General features: G+C 35.4%; 1 protein-coding gene across 1 annotated transcript in view; it reads left to right on the top strand.

The window, feature by feature from the left end:
* Positions 1–24990, top strand: part of SEMA3E (semaphorin 3E) — a 137044-nt gene that overhangs the window by 97527 nt on the left and 14527 nt on the right. Inside the window, exons 5-13 of the mRNA XM_005148378.3 lie at positions 799–892; positions 8216–8335; positions 10177–10319; positions 13068–13182; positions 13516–13585; positions 14883–15027; positions 19990–20212; positions 23135–23226; positions 24377–24418. Of these exons, the coding sequence (XP_005148435.2) occupies positions 799–892; positions 8216–8335; positions 10177–10319; positions 13068–13182; positions 13516–13585; positions 14883–15027; positions 19990–20212; positions 23135–23226; positions 24377–24418 (1044 nt within the window). The remainder of the gene's footprint in view (positions 1–798; positions 893–8215; positions 8336–10176; positions 10320–13067; positions 13183–13515; positions 13586–14882; positions 15028–19989; positions 20213–23134; positions 23227–24376; positions 24419–24990) is intronic.

Below are 24990 nucleotides of genomic sequence, written 5' to 3'. Positions count from 1 at the left end.
AGTCACACACTTGATGACTGGTAGTATACTTTATGAGCTTTCACAGATTTCTCTCTATTTGCCCTTCTATTCTCCCCCATATCTGTGTTTGTAGTATGTGTTTTTGTTAATGTATGAATTACAAACATAAATCTTGTTTTCACTTGATATTTTATCAGGGAATTAATCAGCTCTTTTGAGAGAGCTGGGACAATTATAGCATTGCAAGTGAAAATCTACATAGTAAATTCTTTCTCAGCTTTTAAAGCCTTGTGCAGACAAATTAAGTTGCCAGTATTCTTTTAATACTTATATTCTGCTAAATCCACTGCAGAAATCACATCTGCTCTGCAAACCATAACTGTGAACTCATTCCTAAACAGACTTTTATGAAGAAGATATATAAACATCTCAACTTTATCAAGGAAAGATAACACAGCATAATATATTTAAGAACTACTGGCAAAAATATTCAAAGAAGTAAAACACATTCCATGGCTAGATATCTATTTAATGTTTAGATAATTTGGAGAAAAAATAGAGGAATCTTCACTCTCTTCTCCCACAGAAATTAAATAAGTGAAATTTTAGTGCATATATTAGTGATACTTTTTGGGTTACTGCACACAGAAAGGTGATTTGTAGAAACTTAGAGAATTTTTACTAAGTACATCAGTAAGCAACCATAATTGTGTTTTCTCCCTTATGAAGTTGGCCCATTACAAAGGTATAACAAAGTTAAATCTCATCTCTAAGAACTTTTTTCTTTGCCTGGAGGGTTTATCCTGGTTTCTGTGATTCTTTTTTTTTTTTTTTAAGGATCATCTGTTTCAACTGGAATCGCACAAATTTGAGAGAGGACGAGGCAGGTGCCCTTTTGACCCCAGTTCTTCCTTCACCTCCATCTTAATTGGTAATGATCTTTATGTCACAAGCTTCATGGTCCTGTCAATATGTCATTCTGAGTCTTCCCTTCAGCACACCAAAGTGTTGTCAGTCTTCTACTGCAGCCTTACAGATGTCAGACTTAATCCTCATGGTGCTGTCCACATTAATATTACATCCCAGGCAGCATTAACTGCAGCAAGGGTGTCTCACTGAAGTGATTAGATGTTATATGACACGTGCCATCCTGAAGAGGTAATTGATTGTTGTGTGATTTTAGAAATAATAATTTCCTGCATTTCTTCAGAGCAAAGCAATATGTCTAGATCAATCTTTTCCACCACTGAGACAAATAACACAAAATTATTATTTATCCACTGAGATGTAATCTGAGTAACAAGCATCTTGTAAACATGTGAATTTAACTGTTGTTGGTTTGGTGGGGTTTTTTCATTAAGCATTTATTTTTCATATTAATTACAGGTTTTGAGGTTAAAATAGATTTTTTTCAACACTGCCTTCTAAAAAAACAATCCAAAACTGGTGATGCTTTGCTAGGAGAGTTTATCTTATACTCAACAATTATAAAAACAGATTTCAAACTCCTGCAGTGCCAGAAAGGCATGCTGAGATAGTGCTCTTCTATGTCTTGCTGGTGAGCATATCAGTGTACGGCTGGGACATTTCAAGTTGTAGTATAGCAAACCATATGTTTTTTCCTTTGTAATGTTTTCCTGAAAACATTTCGTGATGTCAAGCAAACACAGTCTTGGCAATATTAGTACATTGACTAAAAATAGATTGGAACAGCAGGTAAAGGGTGAAAGCTAGATGAACTTAGGCAACAATATCTGGTTTTAGAAAACTGAGCATTCGAAAGGTATAGCTGTTAAAAGAAAGAGCTAGAAAACAAGAGGATAAGTTCATATAAACATTCAAATTTTCAGGGATAAAAAAACGTTAAAAGGATTTTTAGGGCCCTTTTATACTTACATTTGATTTCATATTTTAAAATTGGACAGCTAAACTCCGATTAATGATTATAATGATATAGCTCACCCACAGTGGTGAGGAAGTATTGATCATGAGTGACAGATGTATTTTTACATGCTAGGTTTATTTGTTCCTTTACATTAACAAATTACTTACAAGAAAGATCTTCACAAGTAAAGTCAAATCTTTTAAATCGAAGAAAGTAATCAAACCATTATTCATTTCCATTAAAAAAAATGCAGCTCAAATTCTTAAGAGTTAGTGGGTTAAGAAGTCATGAAAGAATCTAATAAAAAAAGATGCATTTTGGCTGACATTCCAAAATCCATGAAGCACAGGTTGTTACACTTTTCTTCCACCCTGATTTCTAACTTGTTTCTTCAGCTTTTAAGAGATTCCACTTTTAGTCTAGGAACAAAGACTCATCCCATGGAATTTGCTATAGGCCTGAAACCTCACGGTCTAATCTTGAAGCCCTTCCAGCCTTTCCTCATACAGAACTAAGTAAATAAATTGACCTGATCATGTTCCTACTGTGACATCAATGTGAGTTTTATTTGCTTAAATGGAAGCCAGATTGTTCAAGAGCACTTCAAGATTAATGGTTAGTCCTTGTGCTTCTGGCCTATAGATTAGTTCGCCTGCATTGTGACAGGTCCTATGGATCCTCACAATTTTATCTGAAAGAGAAATCCATTAAATAAGACCTTCCCTGATAAATGCTGATCAGAATCTTGGGCATCTACTGACAAAGACTTATAAGATCAACCCGAAAAACCTAAACATTTTGTAATACAGCAAGATTAGGAAGAGAAAATATCTTTTGTTTTTGTCAAATCACTGATACAACATAAAAAAGAGAAAAAAATTTACCTCTTCATCAAAACTGATATGACCTGAAAGACCTCCATTGGGAATTCTATAATATCAAGTGGTCATGGAATCGTATTTTAGAAGCATAACAAAATTCTTCAGTGAGTTTATTATCTTATTAATGCTTTCATATTTTTTATACTACTGGAATTGAACACTTGCAACACTTGGTAAAATATCCTAAAATGTTTGTATTTCCATGTATTTTAAAATCTTCTGCAAACTTTACTAAATAGAGCTTGCAGAATAAACAGAATTAATACTGCTTCTTAAACTCCAGAAGCTATATCCTTTATCTCTGTAGGCATCCATTTGAAAAGGGTAGAAGACATGGAAAAAATATGGTGAATATTAAGGAATCTTTTAGTTAATATTTGAAAATGAGACTGAAACTTCTAATGCCAAGTGCCCTCTGAAGGAAGGGATGGTCATTTATTCAGCTGAGCCCTGATTCCAGCTCATGGTGGCTATGACCCTATGACAGGAGACAACAGCTACACAAGGCACTCTCAAGGACTGGTTTTCCAGTCTTTCCTACAGTTCTTGGGTGTTCCATTCTTCCTCATGCACTCCAATTTTCTTAGAAAATGAAATCTCTCTAAGGAGCAGGCCCTTAAAAGCTGCATCCTGGAGCTGCCTCCACTCTCCCATGTAGGTTCAGCCAACGTGTATGTCCTTGAAAAAGTTTTATGCAAAGCTGTTAGTTAAGGCTTTCTCAGCTCCTCTTATCTCAGCTTCCTCTTCTTCCTAGCTAAACAGTTCTAAACCTGCTTTCACCTCTGCAACTCCAATTAACACAGCAGCCTACACCAGTGTGGCTATTGACCAGTGGTGAATATTAGACGAAAAAGAAAATTTGACATACCTCTGATAAAAGTTTAAAAGCTTTTAAAATCTTGATCTTGAAAACATTTACCCCATCACTAATTAGAACCAGATTTAGCAAGATTAATTTAGGAAGAAAGAGAATTTCTTGTTCTGTATCTCTTCATGTGTTTCAACACATCCGTTAAATACCGACTTCAAGAAAACAATAGTTCGTGACTTGGCTTTAAAATCAAACATCCATGCTGTCATAAGTTTTACTGCAGGTTATCTGACCCAGTGGTAAAGTAGCTTATGATGAATTTCTCAGTTTATGAACAATTAACTTCTAGCAATTTATTGTCAGCATCAGGAAACAGAATAGATGTTGGATGGCAGACAGGCTGAATAAAACGTATGTGTTTAGATAAGAGGCATATAAAACTTTTGGACTTCTATTTCTAATGAACTTTCCCATCTGCTTTCAATAGCAAAAACTACTTTTGATATAAGATCACGCACACTGATTAATTTAGACCATACTAGCTCTTGAAAACTGAGAAATCAGTTTATGTCTAGGTTTTGTTACCTGCAATATATCATGTGCAAGTGATGAAAAAATTTAAACTAAAAATGAATATGGTTTTCTATCCAGGAAATCCACTCCAATAATATTTTCTGGGTTTACAGTTTTAAAACAGTTTCATGTATTTGTGCTTTTTTCTTTTATTCCAGACAATGAACTAAAATAAATACATTTTCTCCTTAAGCAGAAGACAGAATACTTGACTGACAGACACAAAGTACAAATATACAGAGGAAGTTTACCAACTAAGCAGTAGCTAATTTCTTTTGAATTTGTTTTTTTCCTACTGTGAAAAGTGTCACTTCTGATAAACGTGAAGTAGTATTATGATTTTAGTTGTCAGTCAGTAATAAATGGCTGACAGTCAAAGAAATGTATTAAAGGTGCTGCTTACGTTCTACTCATTATGCTCTGCTCCTTTATTCATAACATGAATTTTATGTTTTAAACAAATAAGACTACTGATAAACAGTAGCTTATGTTTGCATTACCTTCTAGTTTGAAGTAGGTACACAAAACATGTCAATAACAAACAAAGAAAACACACTTCTAAGGTGGAAGCATCTTATTTTAAAAAAATCCCATGTATATATTAAGTTTTTTTAAATTAAATCATATGCTCCAATCTGGTTTTGCTTAAGGGTCATCATTTAGGAATTCTTGGGTTTAGAAGAAGTTTGTATTCAGTTTTTGTTAATATTTTTTCTCTGAAAATAGGGCAAAAAATAAAGGTCTCTTTTAAGTCGTCCCCATTGAACTTTTAAATTATTTGTTTTCTTGAAAAGTATGATAGCTAGAAAGTGTGAATGCATCACTTGAGCCACAACTGGGTTCTGAGGCCCATGGGATTTTTTGTTTGTATAAATAAGGAGAGAAGAAAGTTTTTATTCTTATTTCAGCAGGATCAACCAGGTTGTATTGAAACTTAAACTTTAGCAATTAATTTGTCAAAGACATGTGAAGCTGAGATTAGACTGGAAGAGGGTAGGAGTGAAGTTCTGTGAAATTGCTCAGTTGATTTTCACTGGAAGAAACTGGTTTATCAGTGTGATGTGCAAATAGTATAAACCCTTCAACCAAGGCAGGAATGAGTTGATATGTAGTAATAGCTTTACAATGGAGGAGAGATTTGTAGAAATCTTGCTAGGATTTCTTAAATCTCAACCTCAGGCTGTTTCTAAAACTGTAATTATTCAGCACCTGATAAAACCTGCAGTGTTCAAAATTTGTAACGTGGATATAAGCATGTGCAGAAGTCAACTAAAGAGGGAAAGAGAAGATCCTTTTAATATCAAAAGTGTAAAAGATCTCAGAATTATGTTGAATGTTCTTGTGCTGAGATCTTTGCCAGTCACACTCACAAGTATATTCTTATTGCTTTCCCTAGGTGAAGTGACCTGTCTTCTCACACCTGATGCTTGTGTTCAGTTTAGTAACATTTCAGGATAAAAATCAAGTTTCACTTCCATATCTGTACAATCTCTTTCATGGAACAATATTCATCCAAGACTGGAACTTCAATTTTTCTATCCCTAGGATCTCACAGATAAAATCAGTCAGAACTTCCCCAGTATACAGTAGAATGCCATAGCAGCAGGTTAGCTATGTGTAGTAACATTTTATACCTATGCTAAACAGAGGGAATAGGCTACATTGGAGATATTTAAGGTCTGCCTGGACAAGCTCCTGTGTGATGTACTCTAGGTTACCCTGCTCTTGCAGGGGGGTTGGACTAGATGATCTTTCAAGGTCCCTTCCAACCCTTGGGATCCTGTGATGCATATCCAAACTTCTGAACATCTGGAGTTATATTTGATGATCCTGATCACCAGCAATATGTGCATATATGCATTCTCTGAATCATTTACCCTGCACTGATGTATTTTCCAAGATTCGCTAGGGTGTTGAAAATAAATATGCACCACATTTTATATTACACATCACCCTAAATAGAAACAAAACCAGCCAGTCCTAGATATTTTTCCAATTGAATTCTTAAAGCAGGATTTATGGCTAATATAACTCATTAATCAGGCTTGTGAAGATTGTTCAGATACTAGAAAATCCTGCTGTTTAATCAAATTTGTGTTGTGTAAGCAATAAAATCCTCTACTAGTTTTGAGTAATCTTAACTTCTACTGATGCTATGATTTATATTTCCTTTTAAAATCACTTGCCAATATTTTACTCCAAATCATGACCATGTATTTTACAAGGCAATATCCATTCTTTATGTGGTGAAGTGTAAGGCAAAAATGCCCTCAGCTCCAAATTAACAGAGGTTTCTGAACCAGCCCCAGCCGCCAAAATACAAACTTTTCAGAATAATTTTTCAGTCTTATGGTATCATTCAATTCATATATATCTCTTAAGAGAAACAGAATTTACACTTTGAGGAAGACCAGCAAGAAAACCGTTGTTTTTTTGCTATAATCCTGTATAATCAAATTTCCTGCTATAATCCTGCCATCAAATGTAATTTGAATGCATCAGTGGTTTTTATTTTAATTAGCAGGTAGGACCGTGTCACTGAAACCTCTGATCAGGTTAGCCACGAACTAGATTATCTTCCTTTTTTTTTTTTTTTTAATGCAGTTTAATTCCTGCCGTGTTATTTTCTAACATAAGGATGCCACCTAGTGACAGTAACTGTCAGCTTCTGAAACTCGGCCTAAAAACTAGTCTAAATCCGCAAGGATGTAAAACATATTATTCTTAATGCTTGGACAGATAAAGGGAAATGCACCCGTGAATAACTAATAGGTAGATTTACTGCTGGTATTTCACTAAAGTAAAATATATCCAATATCACAATTTTAGACGGGTCGAATAGAGAGGGGGTGAATTTTTGAATACACGTATGATTTATTTGCACTTTACTACATACAGATTTTCAACAGTTAGTGGCAATCATCATATAATTTCTAATACTTTCCTATGCTTGCTTCATTTGCTATCTAAATCCTATGAAAATGGGACCCAGTTTCTGTTCCCATAAATGTTTCAGGAAATATTCATCACTAGTTGTGCAGGATGACATCTCAGATCCTGTCCCTACTCTGTTGAATGTTTTAATGGTATGAAAACAAGTTATTGTCAGATCAGAGTAAAACAAGCTATTTTTCTCTGTTAACCAAACAACTAAGCTAGCAGGATGTATCTAAACTGTAGTTAAGTGGAACAGCTCCAGAAGGCTGACTGAAAAACCCCCTTGGCCTCATAAAACATGTGCTTGCTTATAGAAATAATTTCAAAAGTAGTAGGTTTTGCTTCTTATCTCTCCAGCTGGGGAGATAACTGCCTCCAGTATTTTCACTATGTGCTTCACTAATTAATCTTTTTTTTCAGCCATGTTTTGCACAGAGCCAAATCTGATAACTGTGCTCGGGAAACTCCCGTGTTTGAGGTCCACTCTGTGGATTCAGGTATAGTTTAGCCTTGAGCTGTATCCATGCAGTGTCGCCCAGATCAGTGGTTCAGTGAAGCCATGACTATTCTTTTCCCTAGAACTGCATCCTCTGAAACTTGCTATGTTTCCCATATTCTGGCTCATAAACCTAATATGTATCTTCCAGTTCTGGAACCAAGTGATGTATTTTTTCTCATTAGCAAGACCAGGACACTTTTGGAAATGCCTACAAGTAAAGCAGTGGTGATAGACCTTGCACTGATGAAAATTTAGATAGGTGTCTCTGGGGCTAGGCACTGAGTGACAGTGAGATCTTTGAACTTAGATGCCTGATGTGGCAGAAGTTAACATGGCAGATGTAGTTAGATGTTAATTTAAGGGATTCATGTATTGTGTGTGAGTCTATCCTGAAGTCATTAGCTCAATTCTGAAAATGAGGCTGAGCCTATAAATGAAAGTTAAAATTCTTGTTCTCATGCCGTTCCAACTGTATATGTTGCAGTGCTGGTAAGAGCAACATCCATATGCTCTTTAGACCATACGTAACTTACTGATTTGCCTTACTTGAATTTGAACAAATTCTAATGCGCCATGTTTATAATGCAGTTTCTGTCATAGGCAATGAAATTAATACATAGAGCATTACCAAATTGTTTTGTTTTTGTCCTTTAATGTACGGTCTGCAGGTGGTGAACTTTTTACTGGTCTCTACAGTGACTACTGGGGAAGAGATGCTGCCCTATTTCGCACCATGAACCGCATGGCCCATCTCCGAACAGAACCTGACAGTGAGCGCCTGTTGAAAGGTATGGGAAGGAAAAACCAGAGGTGTTTCAGATGACTAAACAATTTCTGTTTAACCAGAAATTAAATATTTATTGTTCATGCACACATACATCCATTTGGAGATTAAGTTGTGTAAACTATTTTTTCATTAATTTTTTCATTAACCCCCTATCAGGATGATTATATTGAAATCTTTACCTTGATTACATTTTGGATTTAACAAATGGAATTTTTAAATAACTCATTTTTTACTTTTAACATTGCTCTTAATTTCTACTCTGAATGTTCTATACTATGTCATGATATGCTTTATATAAGTAAAATACACTCTATTTAATTAATGGGAACTTCTCATTAGAACACACCATTCTTTTTTTTCTAGATGAGATCATTTCATCTTTATGTTGCAACTAAACAACTCAATCTTTACCAAGTTGTGTTGTAAAGAGATGTCATGCAATAATGTAAAATAAAAAACATATGATGATCATACAGTTAAATGAAGCAAAGTTAAACCAGGTAATTTTAGAGAAGAACATTTGAGCATTCCACAATAAAAACATTGAGAAAAATCATGTGCTGGGAAATTTGGAAATTGTTTCCTACTCTTCAGTGTGAGATGTCACTGAATTTCAAAGTTTCTGTGAAATGGAGAATCAGAATCTTAATTTGTTTTGCTCCAAATGTATTGTGATATTTCATCAAATTTCACAGCAATTTTCTCCCAAATCAGAAGAGAGAAAATAGTTCTTCTGAACACTTCTTCCTACATGAATCTCACCTAAGACTTGACTGAAACACTTTTTTAAAAGACAGTTTGAGTCCAATACCCAGATCCTTCCTGAAATGAGCATTCTAACGGGATATATAAAAGACAGGGTAACAACAATCAGGTGGATGTCCACAATACACAAATGAGGTTTGTCTTCTCTTCCATCTAGAAGTTTATTTTAAAGAGAGTATTTTCTAAATTATTGTCTCAGACTTTGCTTTTCATTTTGTCTATACTTGAAATTTTAATTGGCAGAAAGGGAACATTTTAAAATCTATATTTAAAAAATAAATTATCAAGTTCTGTATCAGTGTCTTAAAATGAAACGACTGTTTTCACACAGAACAGGAAGTTAGAAAACACTTACCCACTGCTTCTTAAGATATCATACTATGTGTGACTGACATACTCATTTAAAGAACATGTAGAATCTTAGCTACAACTCGGTGTGATGAAGTCATTCACAGGTCTGCTTGGTGTGGAGTTAAAAGGTATACAGGCATGGACTGAAGTCTGAACTTAAGTTTCAACTTTGCAGCAAAATGGCGAACCAAGAAAAATTTTGAAGGCCTTTATTTCATGACAAAGATACACAATGCACCTTCTATCTTAGAAAATGTATGTTCATATATCATCTTTTAGCTGAACTACCAGAGCTTTTTCTTTATCTAAAAGGGTTTTCATCTGAAGTTGAAATTCCTCCACTGGGTTTATATGGGATCAGAGATTGTAATGTGAATAATAGTGCCAGGTTTTAGCCTAAGCCAAATTAAAATATATAAACCCTGGAGAACTGGACTGGAAGAAGGTCTTTTTCTTGCATGCATCCAAAGAAATATTGATTTGCGTATTGGAGAAATGAGAAGCTTTACATTAATGTATTCCACATGGTCTGCAGATACTCACCCAGAAAATAATAGATTTTTTCCCCTATTTTTATCACCCTATACCATTAGGTATCTCTTTGACTGATAGATCCCTGAATTTTTAATTTTATTTTTTCTTTGTTGCCAGCTGATTTTAAGAATTGAAATCTGTAAGAGAATATTTTAATAAGCTTTTTCAATTTATTTTTGTTTTCTTTTAAAGAACCAAAATTCATTGGCTCATACATGATTCCTGACAATGAAGACCATGATGACAACAAAGTGTATTTCTTCTTTACTGAAAAAGCATTAGAGGCCGAGACAAGCTCTCATGCCATATATACCAGAGTGGGACGTGTATGTGCGGTAAGGTCCTTCTTCTGATTCCCCAGCTAAATCAAAAACAAGCAAGCTTCTTTCTTTGGTCCTTCTTCTCCAGGCAAATATGGCATCTATTATGGGAGTGAGAGTAAGCTACAGGCCTGAATTAAAATACTACCTCCAAACAGCCTCAAGCATTAGAAAATTCAGAAGCAATCTGAAATCTGGGCTTGAAACTGAATTTTGCTGAAAGAGGAGGGCAAAGTTCAGAAAACTTGTCATTCAGTTCCATATCTCTCTGGCTGATACGTGGTAGCAATAATAGCAGTTGCTCACAGGACTCTCTCACCATTCATATTTTCAATTCAAATCAAGCGTCCATTGCCTTTAGTACTGGTCTAGGTCCATGGCCTCTTGCAGCTCCCATAGCTGACATACACTGTCATCCCCTACATTCCTGGTGACAGGACCAGGCCAGCCACCAGTTACCTCTGACATTTCCTCTTGCCTTCCTATTCTGTCAGCAAGAGACAGACTTAACTGACCTCCATTTGTGCAGGGTTAATGGCTGTCCCAACAGAAAGCTGAACAGGACAAGAGACAATGGGCACAGACCGACACATGAAATTCTGTATGAATGTAAGAAAACACGTTTTTACTGCAAGCGTGGTTGAACATTGTCACAGATTGCCTAGAGTCTCCATCCTTGGAGTTATTTAAAACCTCACAGGACGTGACCCTGAGCAATTTGCTGCACAAATTGCTCAAAGCAATTTGGTTTGAGCAGGTCAATTGAACTAGATAATCTTCAAAAGTCACTGCCAAATTCAACTATTCTGTGATTCTGTAAATTAAAAAAAAAAAACACCTCTTTCTGATGTATGAATGATAGAAAGAGTGCAATGTCAATCATCTGTAGAGTGTTTTATAAATAGTAGTTAATTAATGTTTTAATTTTGTGTCTCATTTATCCTCTTCTCAACATCAATTAAGGAAAATTGTGCAGATAGGAAACTAGAATAAAGGGGTGACTTGTCCAGCAAATCAGGTTTCCCAGAAGAAGCAGAAAACTCATGAGGAAAGACTTTTATTCCTTCCACTGCCTTTCACAATTGTCCATTTCCCACTCAGACCACAGTCCTAGTGTGTTGATCCTATCTCTTTTTGGCTCCCTAGGCCTTCACGCAGGAAGAACTCAGTTGCTGGAGAGGAGTACTTTTAACATATGATCTCCCAAATCAAGCTGCTCATAATTGGTCCTCTCTGAACAACTAATGAAGTTTGGGTGCATTCCTTTCTTTTTTTACTGAACTGTAGTAAAGCTGATGAGAGGAGCTCTCCCATTCCCACTGGGACTACTTCTGCTTGATTAAACGAAGGAAGGAGTTTATTTTTTAGCATCTGATTTTGTTTCTAAAAAAATTACATTCCCCCTCCTAACTGCAGGGGATTCGTTACTTAAAATACTGGGTAAAGTGTAAGATTCAAGTAAAAAAATCTTCTGTCACCTCAATGTATGGTATATGTCACATATGCTCACAAGCATATTACCCATTAAAATTTCTTAAGGAGGGCTCATGTGTAACTTAACACATCTGACATATACAAAGTACCAAATTTCAGCCTAAGATGTTAATGTCCACAAAGCCAATTGGCTTTCTGAGTTCAAGCCTGCATTAAGATCTGAAGGAGAATTCTTTGGTCTATGTTCGGGTAGACGTCTGAATAGATTATTTTAATAGTTCACTTTAGTCTGAAATATATCCACCTGAATGTCTTATCTCTAGCCATGGGTTAAACCAAAATCCCACAGACCTTTCTATTCCACTTGTCCAAAACTCCAAATACTTTATTATCTGGACATTAACTTCACAGCTGTATACTATAATTCAGATTCGATTTAATGAATACAAAAAGAAAATAGCTAGTTGATGATTCAAAAACTGGTTTTTCCAGATTTTACATTTTTGTCTAAGCTGTGAGAGGTTTTGTAGCACAGAGGCAACTACAGCATATATTTCAACTTTTCTGAGAAAAACAAAGCTCTGTTTTTGTGAGAGCTCAGTGTGAAGCTGAGGAAATCAATTAATTTCAGCAATTTAGAATTGAGTTGTGGGAGGGGTTTTGCAAGTCTAATACAAAGTCTTCAACAGTCAGTTGCACAGCCTACCTGAATACAAGGCCATATCATTGAGGATGTTACCCAGAAGTTACAGAACCTGATTACAGATTGGTACTAAATGCCCTATTCTCTTAACAGTCCAAGATACTCAATAACAAGAACAAGATGAGACAGCCATAACAAAGCAGGAATTATTTAAATTTATTGAGAAATTTTTAGAACACCATGTAAGGAGTTGCCCCAGGCTTGCCCCAGCTGTACCAGCTCTATAGATAGATTCAGGGCTTCAGTTTCCAAACATGTTTATCTAACCCTGCACTGAGCTCCTAACACAATGCTAAACTTTGCCAAAGTACGCAGTAAATCCAGCTAACAAAAAAGAGAGAAATAAAAAAGCTTTACAACAGCTGTATAGTTAAAACTACACACGGATGTGGTACAGAATTAAAAAATTCTTATAAACCCACAGCTCTTAATGAGACCTGGAGTTGATCAGTGCAATCCTGCTTGGAAACTGACTCCAGAGAAAGTATACTAGTAATAGACATGTGGTTTGAAAACACATGCTTTTGACATTAAAAGATACCATGAGCAGCTAATTCAGCAGAGATGTTTGTGCTTCTAGACTTACTCATTCAAATTACCATCAGTATTTGTTTCTCTTTACACAGAATGATATGGGAGGCCAGCGAATGCTCGTGAATAAATGGAGCACCTTCCTCAAAACCAGGCTAGTTTGCTCTGTGCCTGGGAGAAATGGAATTGATACGCATTTTGATGAATTGGGTAAATATCCTATACTGCAGTAAACTTAAAACCATCATACAAAACGCACACTTTCATAATAACACATATGACTGTCAAATATTGTATTTATATACATTAACAAGGAATGGTTGTTACGGTTTTGTTTCCAGTTTATATGAACTTCTATGTATATATCATCAATTGTGCCTATATGTATCGCATTGTTTATAAAGTTTGCTTTTTAAATCTGCATAAAATTAAATAGCATATACAACTAAAATAGGATTACACTTTTGACAAACAATGAAGTTTCTCTTTTGGGGGCTGAGAAAAGTAATCTGCTACCATTTACTTTGAGTTTAAATTTTTCAGAGGATGTTTTTCTGCTGCAAACTCGAGATAACAAAAATCCAGTGATATTTGGCCTCTTCAACACTACAAGGTAAATAACTGGAAGAAATAATAAAAAGCACAGATTAATGTTTGAACAACCTATTGAAGAGAGAGAAGCTACATGATAAATATCCCTTAGCAAATATATAGTAAACAGTTTAATCCCTGTTATATTCACAGCAGTCTTCCTTGCTAATGTAAAAACTACTCTGTGACACTCAGGAGCTTGAAGTCTTATTCAGTGATCCATTCTATGTGGATCACAAATTAATTAAATGTTTCTCTGCTCGAATATTTTGTAGTGTCAAAGTATATGCACTCCGACGTGCTTATAAGAGCATCTTATCAAAGCTACTTGTCTTCCTTTAAGAGCTTCACTGTAATTCAGATTTAAGTAGATAAAGCCTAAATTCCTACTAACTTCCGAGTGAAGCTGGGATGCTGCTGGGGGCCTCTTCCACTGCAGCCCAGTTCAAGCACAAGCACGTAGTACCATTTTTTTTTTGAGATCCAACTGTTTTTTCAGGATGTAAATGGTAGAGCAGCTGTGCTTTTGCCACTATCTCACTCTCCTGATTTATTTTTTTCTTGAATAAAGTGAAGCCAATCTGATTCTTCAAGGATGCCTTAGCATGTCCTACTGGCTCCCTATGCCATCAGAGAAGGGCAGGCACCTACTTAAAATGTTCTGGATCACCTTCTGGAGTCTTCAGAGGTGATTTTTTTATAGAGAGCACCGACATTTCTTAAAAAAAACCCAAAACATAACCCCCCACCACCACCCAAAACCGTGAATTGCTTCTGTGCAATAAAGTGAGTAAAATTTATAAGTAAATTTTATGTGGATTGATCTACATAGAGTGATCTTGATGACTTAATAACATCAGCCAGCATTCCCATTCAGTATAAAAAGACTCCTGTTCATTTCAGTCAGCAGTGGTTGATTTCCATATTTCCAAAATAACAAGAAAAATCTTCGAGAAAAAAAAATGGTTTACTGTTTAAGTCACTAATCAAAGATATATAAGACCTGGATTCAGTTCTCTGCACTTTGTGATTATAAAGATGTGATTCAGAGCCTTTGTTCTCTATTTTTAATTTTGCGGGTTAGAACACAGAGCATCCTTAAAGAAATATTATAAATATAAATATAAATACATTAAAGACTTTGTAAAGAATAATGAAAGCAACAGTCATAAGAAATGCATATAAGAAAAAAAAAGTAGTGTTTTTCTCCCTGAATACTGTTGAAATTGGATTTATTTTTAACTACACAATACTACCAATATTATATGTACAGAATGTGACATACCACTTTAATAAAGTCTTTGAATTTTACTTCATAGCAATATATTTAGAGGATATGCTATATGTGTTTACCACATGGCAAGTGTCCGAGCAGCTTTCAATGGACCATATGCTCATAAAGAAGGACCTGAATACCACTGGGCTCTATATGAAAGAAAAGTACCTTATCCTAGACCTGGTTCTGTAAGTACAATCTATTTTCCATTGCTTTGCTGTGTACATGAGCATGGGAAGAAAAAGCAAGCTGCTGCTAATATAGAAATCCTCTTGACTTCACAGTCCAGGGTATGTTTATTTGAATATTTACATACTCTACATTTTTGGAAAAGTGTGAATGGTTCAGCAAATTTTAATCAAGTACTAGATGCACACATTTCCCGAAGAAAAATTGTGGAATTGATTATATATGGGCTTTCAAAATACTGCTGGAACTTGAATTTAACAACCTTGTGTCTAGGTCCAAAGGTCTCAAAGCTTGGACCCTAGGCAATAGGGGCAGAAAGAGGCATCTCTAGAAGATGGGTCTGAAGCTGCATTCAGAAACAGTAAGTGCATTACCTGGGAAGAAGCCTCACTTTCTATTGAGCCTAAAATAACTGTCCTAAATTTGGCTGCTGACATATTTTTTGCATCTGACCCTTGATAACTTTAATCTAATTGCCAAAGAAACAAATGAAAAGTCAAATTTATTAAAGGGCATTGAGTGAATCATGAGGGTTTTTTCCTAATGGAACTTTCTGGAGAACAATAAAGAAAATAGAAAATAAAGCCAGGATGAACATGTACCTATATTTACATTGAAATATATATATATATTTAAGATACATGCAATATTTTCCAATGTAAATAAGATCATTACTGGAAAAAAACAAGCTTACTCAGACCAATTCACTTTCCTTCTATTGTTGCTGAAACTAGGGCATTTAATGGTGTTAAGGGAAGTAAAAAAAATTAAAAAGATGCTCCACTATTTCAAGATCTGGTGGTTCTGGTTCCTTTTTTAAATCTCTTTTTCTAAAAGGATCATATTTCAATATTGCCATAATTTAGATTGATGTGCAGGTTAGGAAGTGGACAAAGATTTTGTTTAAAAATAACTAAACAGAATAAATATGTTTCAAGTCAAGGAATAAATCCTCCACTACCCGTGGTCCTTCTCACATATAGGCTCTTTCTAGAAGCAATGGAACAGCTTCCTCACAATGCATTGTTTTGCTTCCAGGCATCACGGGGTGACATTTTATTACCCTCAAACAAGGTTCCTGAACTTTTTAACATTCTTGTAAGTGTAACATTTACAAAGTATAGAAACATTAAAACAATGTTGCAAAGAACCAAACTCAGCAAAATCACTCATGCTTTCAGTTAATTTTCACACAAGTTTCTTTACAAGCTTCTTTTTTTTTTTTTTTTCAATTGACTTTAAGTGAAGGAAAGAACTGATGTATTTTGAAATTTGAATTAATCTGGCAACTGTTGTAGCATACTCTGCAATCATACAAGTGCTGTAGTGAGTTGCTTCTGAGAGTTGTTAGGTTTTCATTTAGTAAATAGAAATTTTGGAGGAAACATCAAACTCATTACTTAGAGACAGGCAATTAATTTCTACAAGGAATTCCTAATTTCCAGTGGATTTCTCAAAGGTATCACAAGTAATCATCTCAAACACTTTCCCATTTCACTCTTGTTTTAGATGTTTCTGAAGTTTCCATTTCTTTAGTATATGAGACTAAACCCAAGTCTGGGGGGGTGAGGAGACCAGTCCCGTGCTCTGCACCGCTTGAGAGAGCTCCCTTTGCATTGCAGGGCCCCATCAGCATCTCACACAGAAAAGGCACAACAAGGGCCTTCCTCACCTTTCCTTTCCTGCTGTGAGTCAGGAGAAGCCCCGCAGCAGGGGATGTCAGGCTATCCCAGAAAAGCATCACATCCAAGATTTCTTTTTCATCCCATGACTTTTGGGAATACAACTAACACATCCAGGGTAGTTGTCATCTCTTGCAAAGCTGCTTTTGTTTACACTTGCAGGTCTACCCGTTATCATGGCAGCATAATGCAGATTGGGTAAGATGCAAAGATATTTATAATAGCTGTTTGCCTAAACATCCCTAGTTTTCACACTTCATCTCTTCTCCCAGGCTAGCGGCTTGCTCTCTTGAGCTTAACAATGGAATAAACAGTTGCATTAACAGAGCACTACTTTAAGTGCTGTTTTTCCTTTGCTAACTGAATCAATATCCTCTTTTGTACTAAAATCAGTCATTTGCAGAAACAAGCATTGCATACAATTCATTTATCACTGAATCACAGGAATGAGGGGTGAAAAGGCCTATTAGCTTGTCTAGTCCATGCAGGTACAGCCTTTCTCCCTGTAGTATGATTTTAAATGTATGTCCACTCTCATTTTAAAATAATGATTTTCTTTGGACCTAGAGAAATAAATAAAAATGCAGAAGTGAATTGTCCAAAAAAGAGATTATCTGGGATGTAAACATTATGAATATGATTTTGCCATCTTGGCCAATAAGTTACTGCTGTAGTAGTGCTGACATCAATACCAAATGGTTTTGTTTGTTTGTTTGATGTAGATCAAAGTCATTGGTATTGAGTCAGGATAAAAATCAGATAAGCAAATTACCACATTTTGAACAAAATGGTTCAATTCAAAGGAATTATTTGTTTTCTATTTCACATTTTGTCTAGCAAACCTATAGTTTTTACAGTTATACTAATGGGGCAAAACTATGCATGGATTGCAGAGTGACTGTATATTTTACATATATTATATGACCCAAGTTCTTTAAGCAGTATTTTTTTTTTTTCCGGGCACTAGAACACCTCATGTATGTTATTTGGACCAGCATTAAACATGGGCATGAATTCAGTATTAACAACTACAGCCCTTACATTGATATCTCCTAGCACTGAAGATTAAATTATGGGGTTTTTGCAAGAAGGAGAGAACACTGAGCTAGTGTTTCAGCAAAGTTGACAATGATTTACAGAAAGGCTGCCCTAAGTTCCACTCACTTTCAATGCTTCTCTCCTTTGGCTCCCTTAGAAAGGCCGCATTTGGGTCAGACTGAATTGCAGCCACCCCAACAGGCAAGACACAGGGGCTGAAACAGATAGCAAAGCACAAGTAATTTTTTCAGTGTCATGGAACAAGTTAGGTCTTTTGTGGGTGTTAATAAATTTAACCATATCTGTCTCTGCCTGCTGCAGAGTACATCAGAGGCTGAAGTAGCTGGATCTGCCAGATGCATAAAATTAATACAAAGTATTAATCGAATAATTTTTGGCTGCTCATTTGGGGCACAATTTCAAGGTCTTTTTGGTGTTTTTCCAGTAGCATAAAGAAAAGGCACGTTTTGGGCTGTAGTCCACAATATTAGGTTTCACATCTAATGTCCAGCTTATTGGTAAACTCAGTCCCACTACCTTTTCCATTAGAGGAGTGACAGTGACAAAAGGCTGAAAATTGCCTATTCTTAGGCATCTCTGAGAGTCAGCAGTCTTTACTCTTAGCTAGTGAATGGGTAAAGATGGAGTCTATAAGGAATGTGAGTAGAACTTAGATAATAAACAGAAAGCCACTGTTAAGATTCACACAGGTCCTGACAGACTGCAGTCTGCTGCTTTCTGAAGTCTGCTTGCAGCACTGCATCTGCCACAATCTCTGCTTGTGTTTTACTGATTCTTTTAGTGCATTTAGACTGTGATGTTTTTGGGAATGACAACCAGTTACCTCAAAAATGGTGTTGATAGCCTTTACAGACGGATGCACCTACAGTTTCCTTTCTAGACTACTCCATTTTATTTAGTTAAAAATGAAAACCCTGTCAAAGATTATTTTTATTAAATCTCTCCAGGGCTAGCACTTTGCAAAGGGAACCTGGCAATGCCTATTCACTTGATATGCTGTGCAGTGCATGGCAAGCAGAGTCTTAGCCTGTCTTCATGATCCAGCTCTGTCTCCTTATTGCAAACAGCCGGTGAAATTCCATCACTAGGTTGATTAGACAATTACTTTAAAGTCAACATTGAACAAATACTTTCCTGTAGCTAAGCCCAAAAAGTGGAAACAAACATTACCCCACTTAACAAGTGCAGGAGTTAGTTATTGACAATTACAGCTGACCGTAAGTTTAAAATTACTGTTTCCAGTAAACATAAAGATTATTTTATTTCATTTTATTGATTGAAAAATCCAATTTAAATAGGGAAAGGCTGCTACTGTGGCTTTCCTTGAAATGTTTCTTAAAACCACACTATCTTATGAATATTTGGAGAAAGTAAATGGTTATTGAGATACTTCCAAGTTGATCATAAATGGTTTCAATTAGACATCATGAAGCAAATTGGAAATGTAGAATCTATATGCAGTTAGGGAACACTCTATCCTTCACAAAGAATTCTAAAATTAACTTCTCTGTTTAATGCATTAAATTATCCCTATTTGCACATTTGACTGACAGAGTAAGTCTCTTTTAAACAATCATTGATGCAAAGTCTATTTGCTTTGCAAAACAGTAGATTGATCAATACAAACATTGGTATTTCAAACTGAACTGTGATATGCAGTACTGTCCTCATGAGTTACGAATTAGAATCAAATGTAATACTGTTAGAATACCTGAAATCAAGGATTACTCTTGCTGCTGGCATAATTTTTAAGTGTGCTTCACTTCTTATGGCAGTACATTTTGCAATCAAAAATAATAAGAGTAGAGATTGATGTCAAGCATTGGTGTTCTGCTGATTTTGCATGGTTGTGTCTCTACCTTTCTCCTAACTGCCAGTGGCTATTTTGATTACATCTTCAATATGAATTTGGGGAAGGCACTATCTTTTGTCATAATCCAAAAGTGTCACTATTTACTCTGCTCTTAGAATGCCAGAAAGGGAAGAGTTAATTCTTTCTAAAACTTGCAATGCCAAGGCTCAGTTCAACTTTCCCTTTCTTGACTTCTCACAATTAATAATTTACACATTTAAAAGCATAGAGTTCATCATCCCAGTTCTTACTGTACCTGTTTTTGTGCCAGGTTTTCTGTAGACTTTCATCACCCCTAAAAATATGACCTGTCTCTGACAATTTATTTAGAAAAACTTCAGGATAATCCATGTTTTATATTTCTGCAGTGTGCCAGCAAGGTGAATGGTGGTCTGTACACTACCACCAAAGACTACCCTGATGAAGCTATCCATTTTGCCAGGAGTCATCCATTGATGTATCAGCCCATCAAGCCTGTTCATAAGAGACCAATATTAGTTACAACAGATGGAAAGTACAACCTTAAACAAATAGCAGTCGACAGAGTGGAAGCTGAGGATGGGCAATATGATGTCTTGTTCATTGGTACAGGTAAATTAAAGAAAGTGAGGAAGATGATTTAATGGCGGGGGGGTGGAGGGTGTTAACTGCAGGATTAATGGAATTAATTTCTGCATAGTCTAAAAATAAAAAAAAATCAATACAACATTCCTTTTTAACAGTCATTCTTAACATAATTGCACGAGTCTTTGAATTACAGAGGAGATTAGTCATTCTAGACATGTGTTTTACTGTCCTGATAACATTATACAGAAAACTAGTGGTAGGGAAACATTTAAAAACTAAGAAAAGAAACTTAGATACAGGACTCTTTCTTCCTTTCTTTCTTTCTTTCTTTCTTTCTTTCTTTCTTTCTTTCTTTCTTTCTTTCTTTCTTTCTTTCTTTCTTTCTTTCTTTCTTTCTTTCTTTCTTTCTTTCTTTCTTTCTTTCTTTCTTTCTTTCTTCTTTCTTTCTTTCTTTCTTTCTTTCTTTCTTTCTCTTCATTTCCCTCCTTCCTTCCTTCCTTCCTTCCTTCCTTCCTTCCTTCCTTCCTTCCTTCCTTCCTTCCTTCCTTCCTTCCTTCCTTCCTTCCCAAACAAGAACCTCAAATTAAACTCCTGAACTGTCCTTATTTTTAAAACTTTAGAACACAATCACATATCTAAGCATATTTCTGAGCTGAGACTGGAGACCTGAGAGAAACAAAGGGAATTAATATGATTTTCAAAAAAAATCAGACCGAGTTACTGGCTTTATTCCACAGTTTATTTTCCCCAGTTCTAGAGACCACAAGTCTAGCTGATACCATTAAAAGAAACTGCCAGCTTCCAGATTTGGGTTATAACACAGATCAAGTAAGGAAGGAGGAAATATCCAAGTTTCTTAAAAAGATACTGTTAGAAGTTTTCTGCCAAGCTTTCTTGGGTTTTTTTTTTTTGTGCTATTTCGTATGTTACAGACATACATTTTCACAAGGTAGAGAGAGCTTGTTTAAAGAGGATTTGTAAATATCTATCAAAAAGTATGGTTAAGGTAAAATAGATTATAGTATTGTAGAATTGCACTAACTCGAAGCAATCAGAGGGAAAAACATATTCTAATGGTATTTGAAAAATAAGAAAACTGAAGAAAATAGGAGGAAAGCCTGGAACAAAACAAGACTTTAGTCACAACTAATCCATCTGGAAAAAATCCAAGGATTCATTCATTCACATTTTAAGAATTTAACAACAGGGGTTGTATCACAAATAATTTTGACCATTTTGTCTGGAAAGCAGTTACAGTGAATTATTTTTTACAAATGTAATTCCTCCAATAAGCACATTTCAGTGTTGAGATCATTCAAAAGAAGCACGTTTGTACAACAGCAAAGGCTTATTTATACTAGTGCTGATTTCTATGGTTTAAATGGCCTCAGTATGGTTTTGGTATTGGACTTAGTGTGGTCTATAAAATATTGTGCCATGTGCCACTTATTTCTGTACAGCAGGTTTTAAAATGGTGCCTAGATTTTCTCATATTTTCCACTTTATGATTGAGATATTGTATCAAGTACCCTTGTACACAAATCCTCTGTTCAGCAAAGTTGAATCCAAAGGGATTTAAGTGTGTGTGTTAGAGCTGTGCTGAGTGGCACCCAACAGCTGTTTAGTCTTCTTGAGATGTCTAATCTCAGGTGACAGGAAATTCCAGCATAGGAATTCCGGCTTTAGAAACTCTGAAACAAACCCTTCAATCTCAGCTCTGGCAAAGCCCCAAACAAAAAATGCACTGCTTCTCTTAGCAATATAATGTTAGAAAGGGTTAATCTTTTTTTTTATCCAAGTCCAACACCTGCTGTGTAACATAAGTAAACAGGGTCTTACAGCTGAGCAGGAGTTTCCTTAGGGTAGCAGTGTAGGTTAGAAAAGTGCATAAAGGCAAAGTCTAAATGTCAGGGCTTTCACGTGTCTGTCAGCAGGATTTGAAGAGGGACTTATGAAAATCAGATCTCAGAATGCAATTTATTTTTACTGTTCTATCACAAAATGAATGCCTTTGATTATATATTCTGTTTGAGAACTGGTGTATGACCCCAGTTTAATGGTTCCTCTTTGTGTTTGCCCCTTTGATCTTTTACTGAACATTTTTCCCAGTGCTTGTCTGCTTAATATTTCCTCTGTAAATCAAAGGTGACTGAAAGCAACAGAAGAAAGGAAGTGATATTTGCCATTGTTGATGACAGATTTTCAAATTAAGGAAAGCAAGACTATTTTAGTAATAGCAAGAAAAAGCTGAAGTGGTAGAAGACCAGATGCTATTTGTGTGTTTTAATTTCCTGCAAGAGTTGTAGTCACAGAAAAGCAGATAAATCTAAACTCCAATATGCCTTAGAATTTTTTGAATGTGCAAGTTTTTTAGTTCATCTTCCTTTGATTAACAAACATCTTCAGCTCAACACCAGCTCAGTTTCCCCAGCAGAGGGGAAGAACTGGGGACAATGAACCCCTGAAGTTTTTTGTACTCTTGTTCGGAACAATGGAACTGCTGCCAGTAATTAAGGATAGTTAGCAGTTTCTTAACTAGTGTAAACACTGATCCTATAATTAAAGATACTTTGCACTCTCTGGTCTTGATTATATCAGCTCCTGCCTACTCTCATTTCTCTTCTTGAAATAAGGTCACTCTTTTTGCAGCTCACCAAGGAGTTATGACCCATAGTTTGAAAAATACATATGACTTCATTATATAGCTCAGGGAGATCTCAGTTGACTTGTATTTGCCAGGAACAAATTGTCATATGTGTCTATTTTCTAAGAGAAAGAATCCTTGTCACTAACCACAAGATTCAACTAACAGCACATATTTGTAAATTTATATCCATTATCAATTTGAAAAAGTCTTTTAGTGTATTTGAAACCATATAAATGTTTTGACCAATTATAAGCTTTAGTTTTGCTTTACTTTGTTTTTATTTTTTTACCCACTCTCAGATAATGGAATTGTGCTGAAAGTTATTACAATTTATAATCAAGAGACAGAATCAATGGAAGAAGTGATTCTTGAAGAGCTGCAAGTATTCAAGGTGAAATGTGCTGTATATGAATCATATATACAAGTCATGAATTTTCTGTGGAAATAAATATCTAAAAAAATCTGAAGATAGCGAAATATGTAATAGTTGTGTGCAGGAAAAATTCTAATGATCCAATTATTTTATGACAGGAAAACTCTGTTTTCAACTAAAGTTTTTCGGGAGTTATAGTCCAAGTACTTTCAATACATGCATAATGCATATTGCAACCTTTAATCAGAAACTTGATGCATTTAATTCAGTTTTCTCTTATATCCAAGTAAGTATTTAAATAAGTGCAGAATGTGTAGTACATGTACAAAAATGTGCCTACTACAATCTTGAAAGCTTAAAATGAAGTCCAGAATAAAAAAAAAAAAAAAAAAAAAAAAAAACAACACTAATCCTCAGAAAGTGTGAATCAGTTAATCTGTCTTTATAGTGGGCAAACTTGAGATCTAGTGAGGCAAAGTCTGTTCTATTTAAGAATGCTCCATATATAAAGTTCAGTATTAAACATGGCAAAGCTAATACAACGAAATCATCTTAGAAAGTATTCACATCCTGCCACATTAGCCACATAGGTAAAGTAGGAGACTAATATCCAAACTTAGATATTCAAACCTGGCACCTGTATTTAGGCAGTGTAATCATTAACTTGTTGCCTGGTGAAAAAATCACAGAAATCGCCCCTCTTGATAAAGCTGGTTTTCAATAGACCTATTAGGGGCTATGTTTTGCCATTGCTCCAGGAAGTATGAGCAGAGGGCAGACAGGGCAAGGCTAAAAGAAGGAATTCCTGCTATTTTTATCTTATCTTCAATGAGTGTTTTCTTATAAAGACACTCCACTTATCACTTTCAAGTAGGACAAAAGAGATTCTGTGGTGGCAAGAACTAATACCATGTTTGACAGCAAAATTGTAGTGCTCCTATGGCTCCAATAATTCTGAATTAAGTGTTGGCTGGTTGTCTTTAAATAAGCTCTTTTAAAGCGATACAGTTACAATTTCCTCTTTCTGTAGCATTAGAACTTAAATAGAAGAAAAGTATCTAGCAAAGCTGATATAATAAGTAAACATCAACACTAATTTACCTACTTTCTTGTCATAGAAAAAAATATACTATTTTTTTCTGAGCAAGTAATATTTCCTGTTTTCTAGGTGCCAGTTCCTATTATTTCTATGGAAATTTCTTCAAAAAGGGTAAGTATTGGACATGTTTGAAATGTGAAGATTGTGACTCAAATGTAAGTAAGCTAACAATTGTATAGATAGACAGATGTGCATCATCTATTATGATATTTTTCTGATACATGTAATCATTTTGTAATACAAAGTGGTAGTTACAGTCTCTGTTCTTTTATGAATCATTTATATTTTTCAACTCTAATGTTAAATCTCCTTAGTTCACACAATCATGCTTATCAAAGCAAGTAAAAAACAGCCTGTTTCAGGAGTTATTGGCATAGTAATCACAGTAGGGACTAGCTTGGTGGATATGGCAGCTCACAGAAAAGTTCCTTGCTGATAAATGCAGACAGACTTCAATCCCACAAGCATATCAGTGCAAAAAGAGTCTTGCTGGCTCTCCCACATGTTCAGCTGCTCATGAAAGGCAGGGTTTTTGGATGTGACTCCCTTTTGGTTTTCTGCTAGTTTCTGCTAACCCAAACACTCACTTTATTACTCTTGTATATAGATTCTGATCTGTACCGTATTATCATATCATCTCAGGATGAAAACATTATAAACGTAAGATCTTAATAGATCTTAGA

The sequence above is a fragment of the Melopsittacus undulatus genome, chromosome 5 (genome assembly GCF_012275295.1).
Source record: "Melopsittacus undulatus isolate bMelUnd1 chromosome 5, bMelUnd1.mat.Z, whole genome shotgun sequence".
Lineage (NCBI taxonomy): Eukaryota > Metazoa > Chordata > Aves > Psittaciformes > Psittaculidae > Melopsittacus > Melopsittacus undulatus.
Note: the sequence above shows the minus strand (reverse complement) of the source record. Positions and strands in the feature narration are given on the sequence as shown.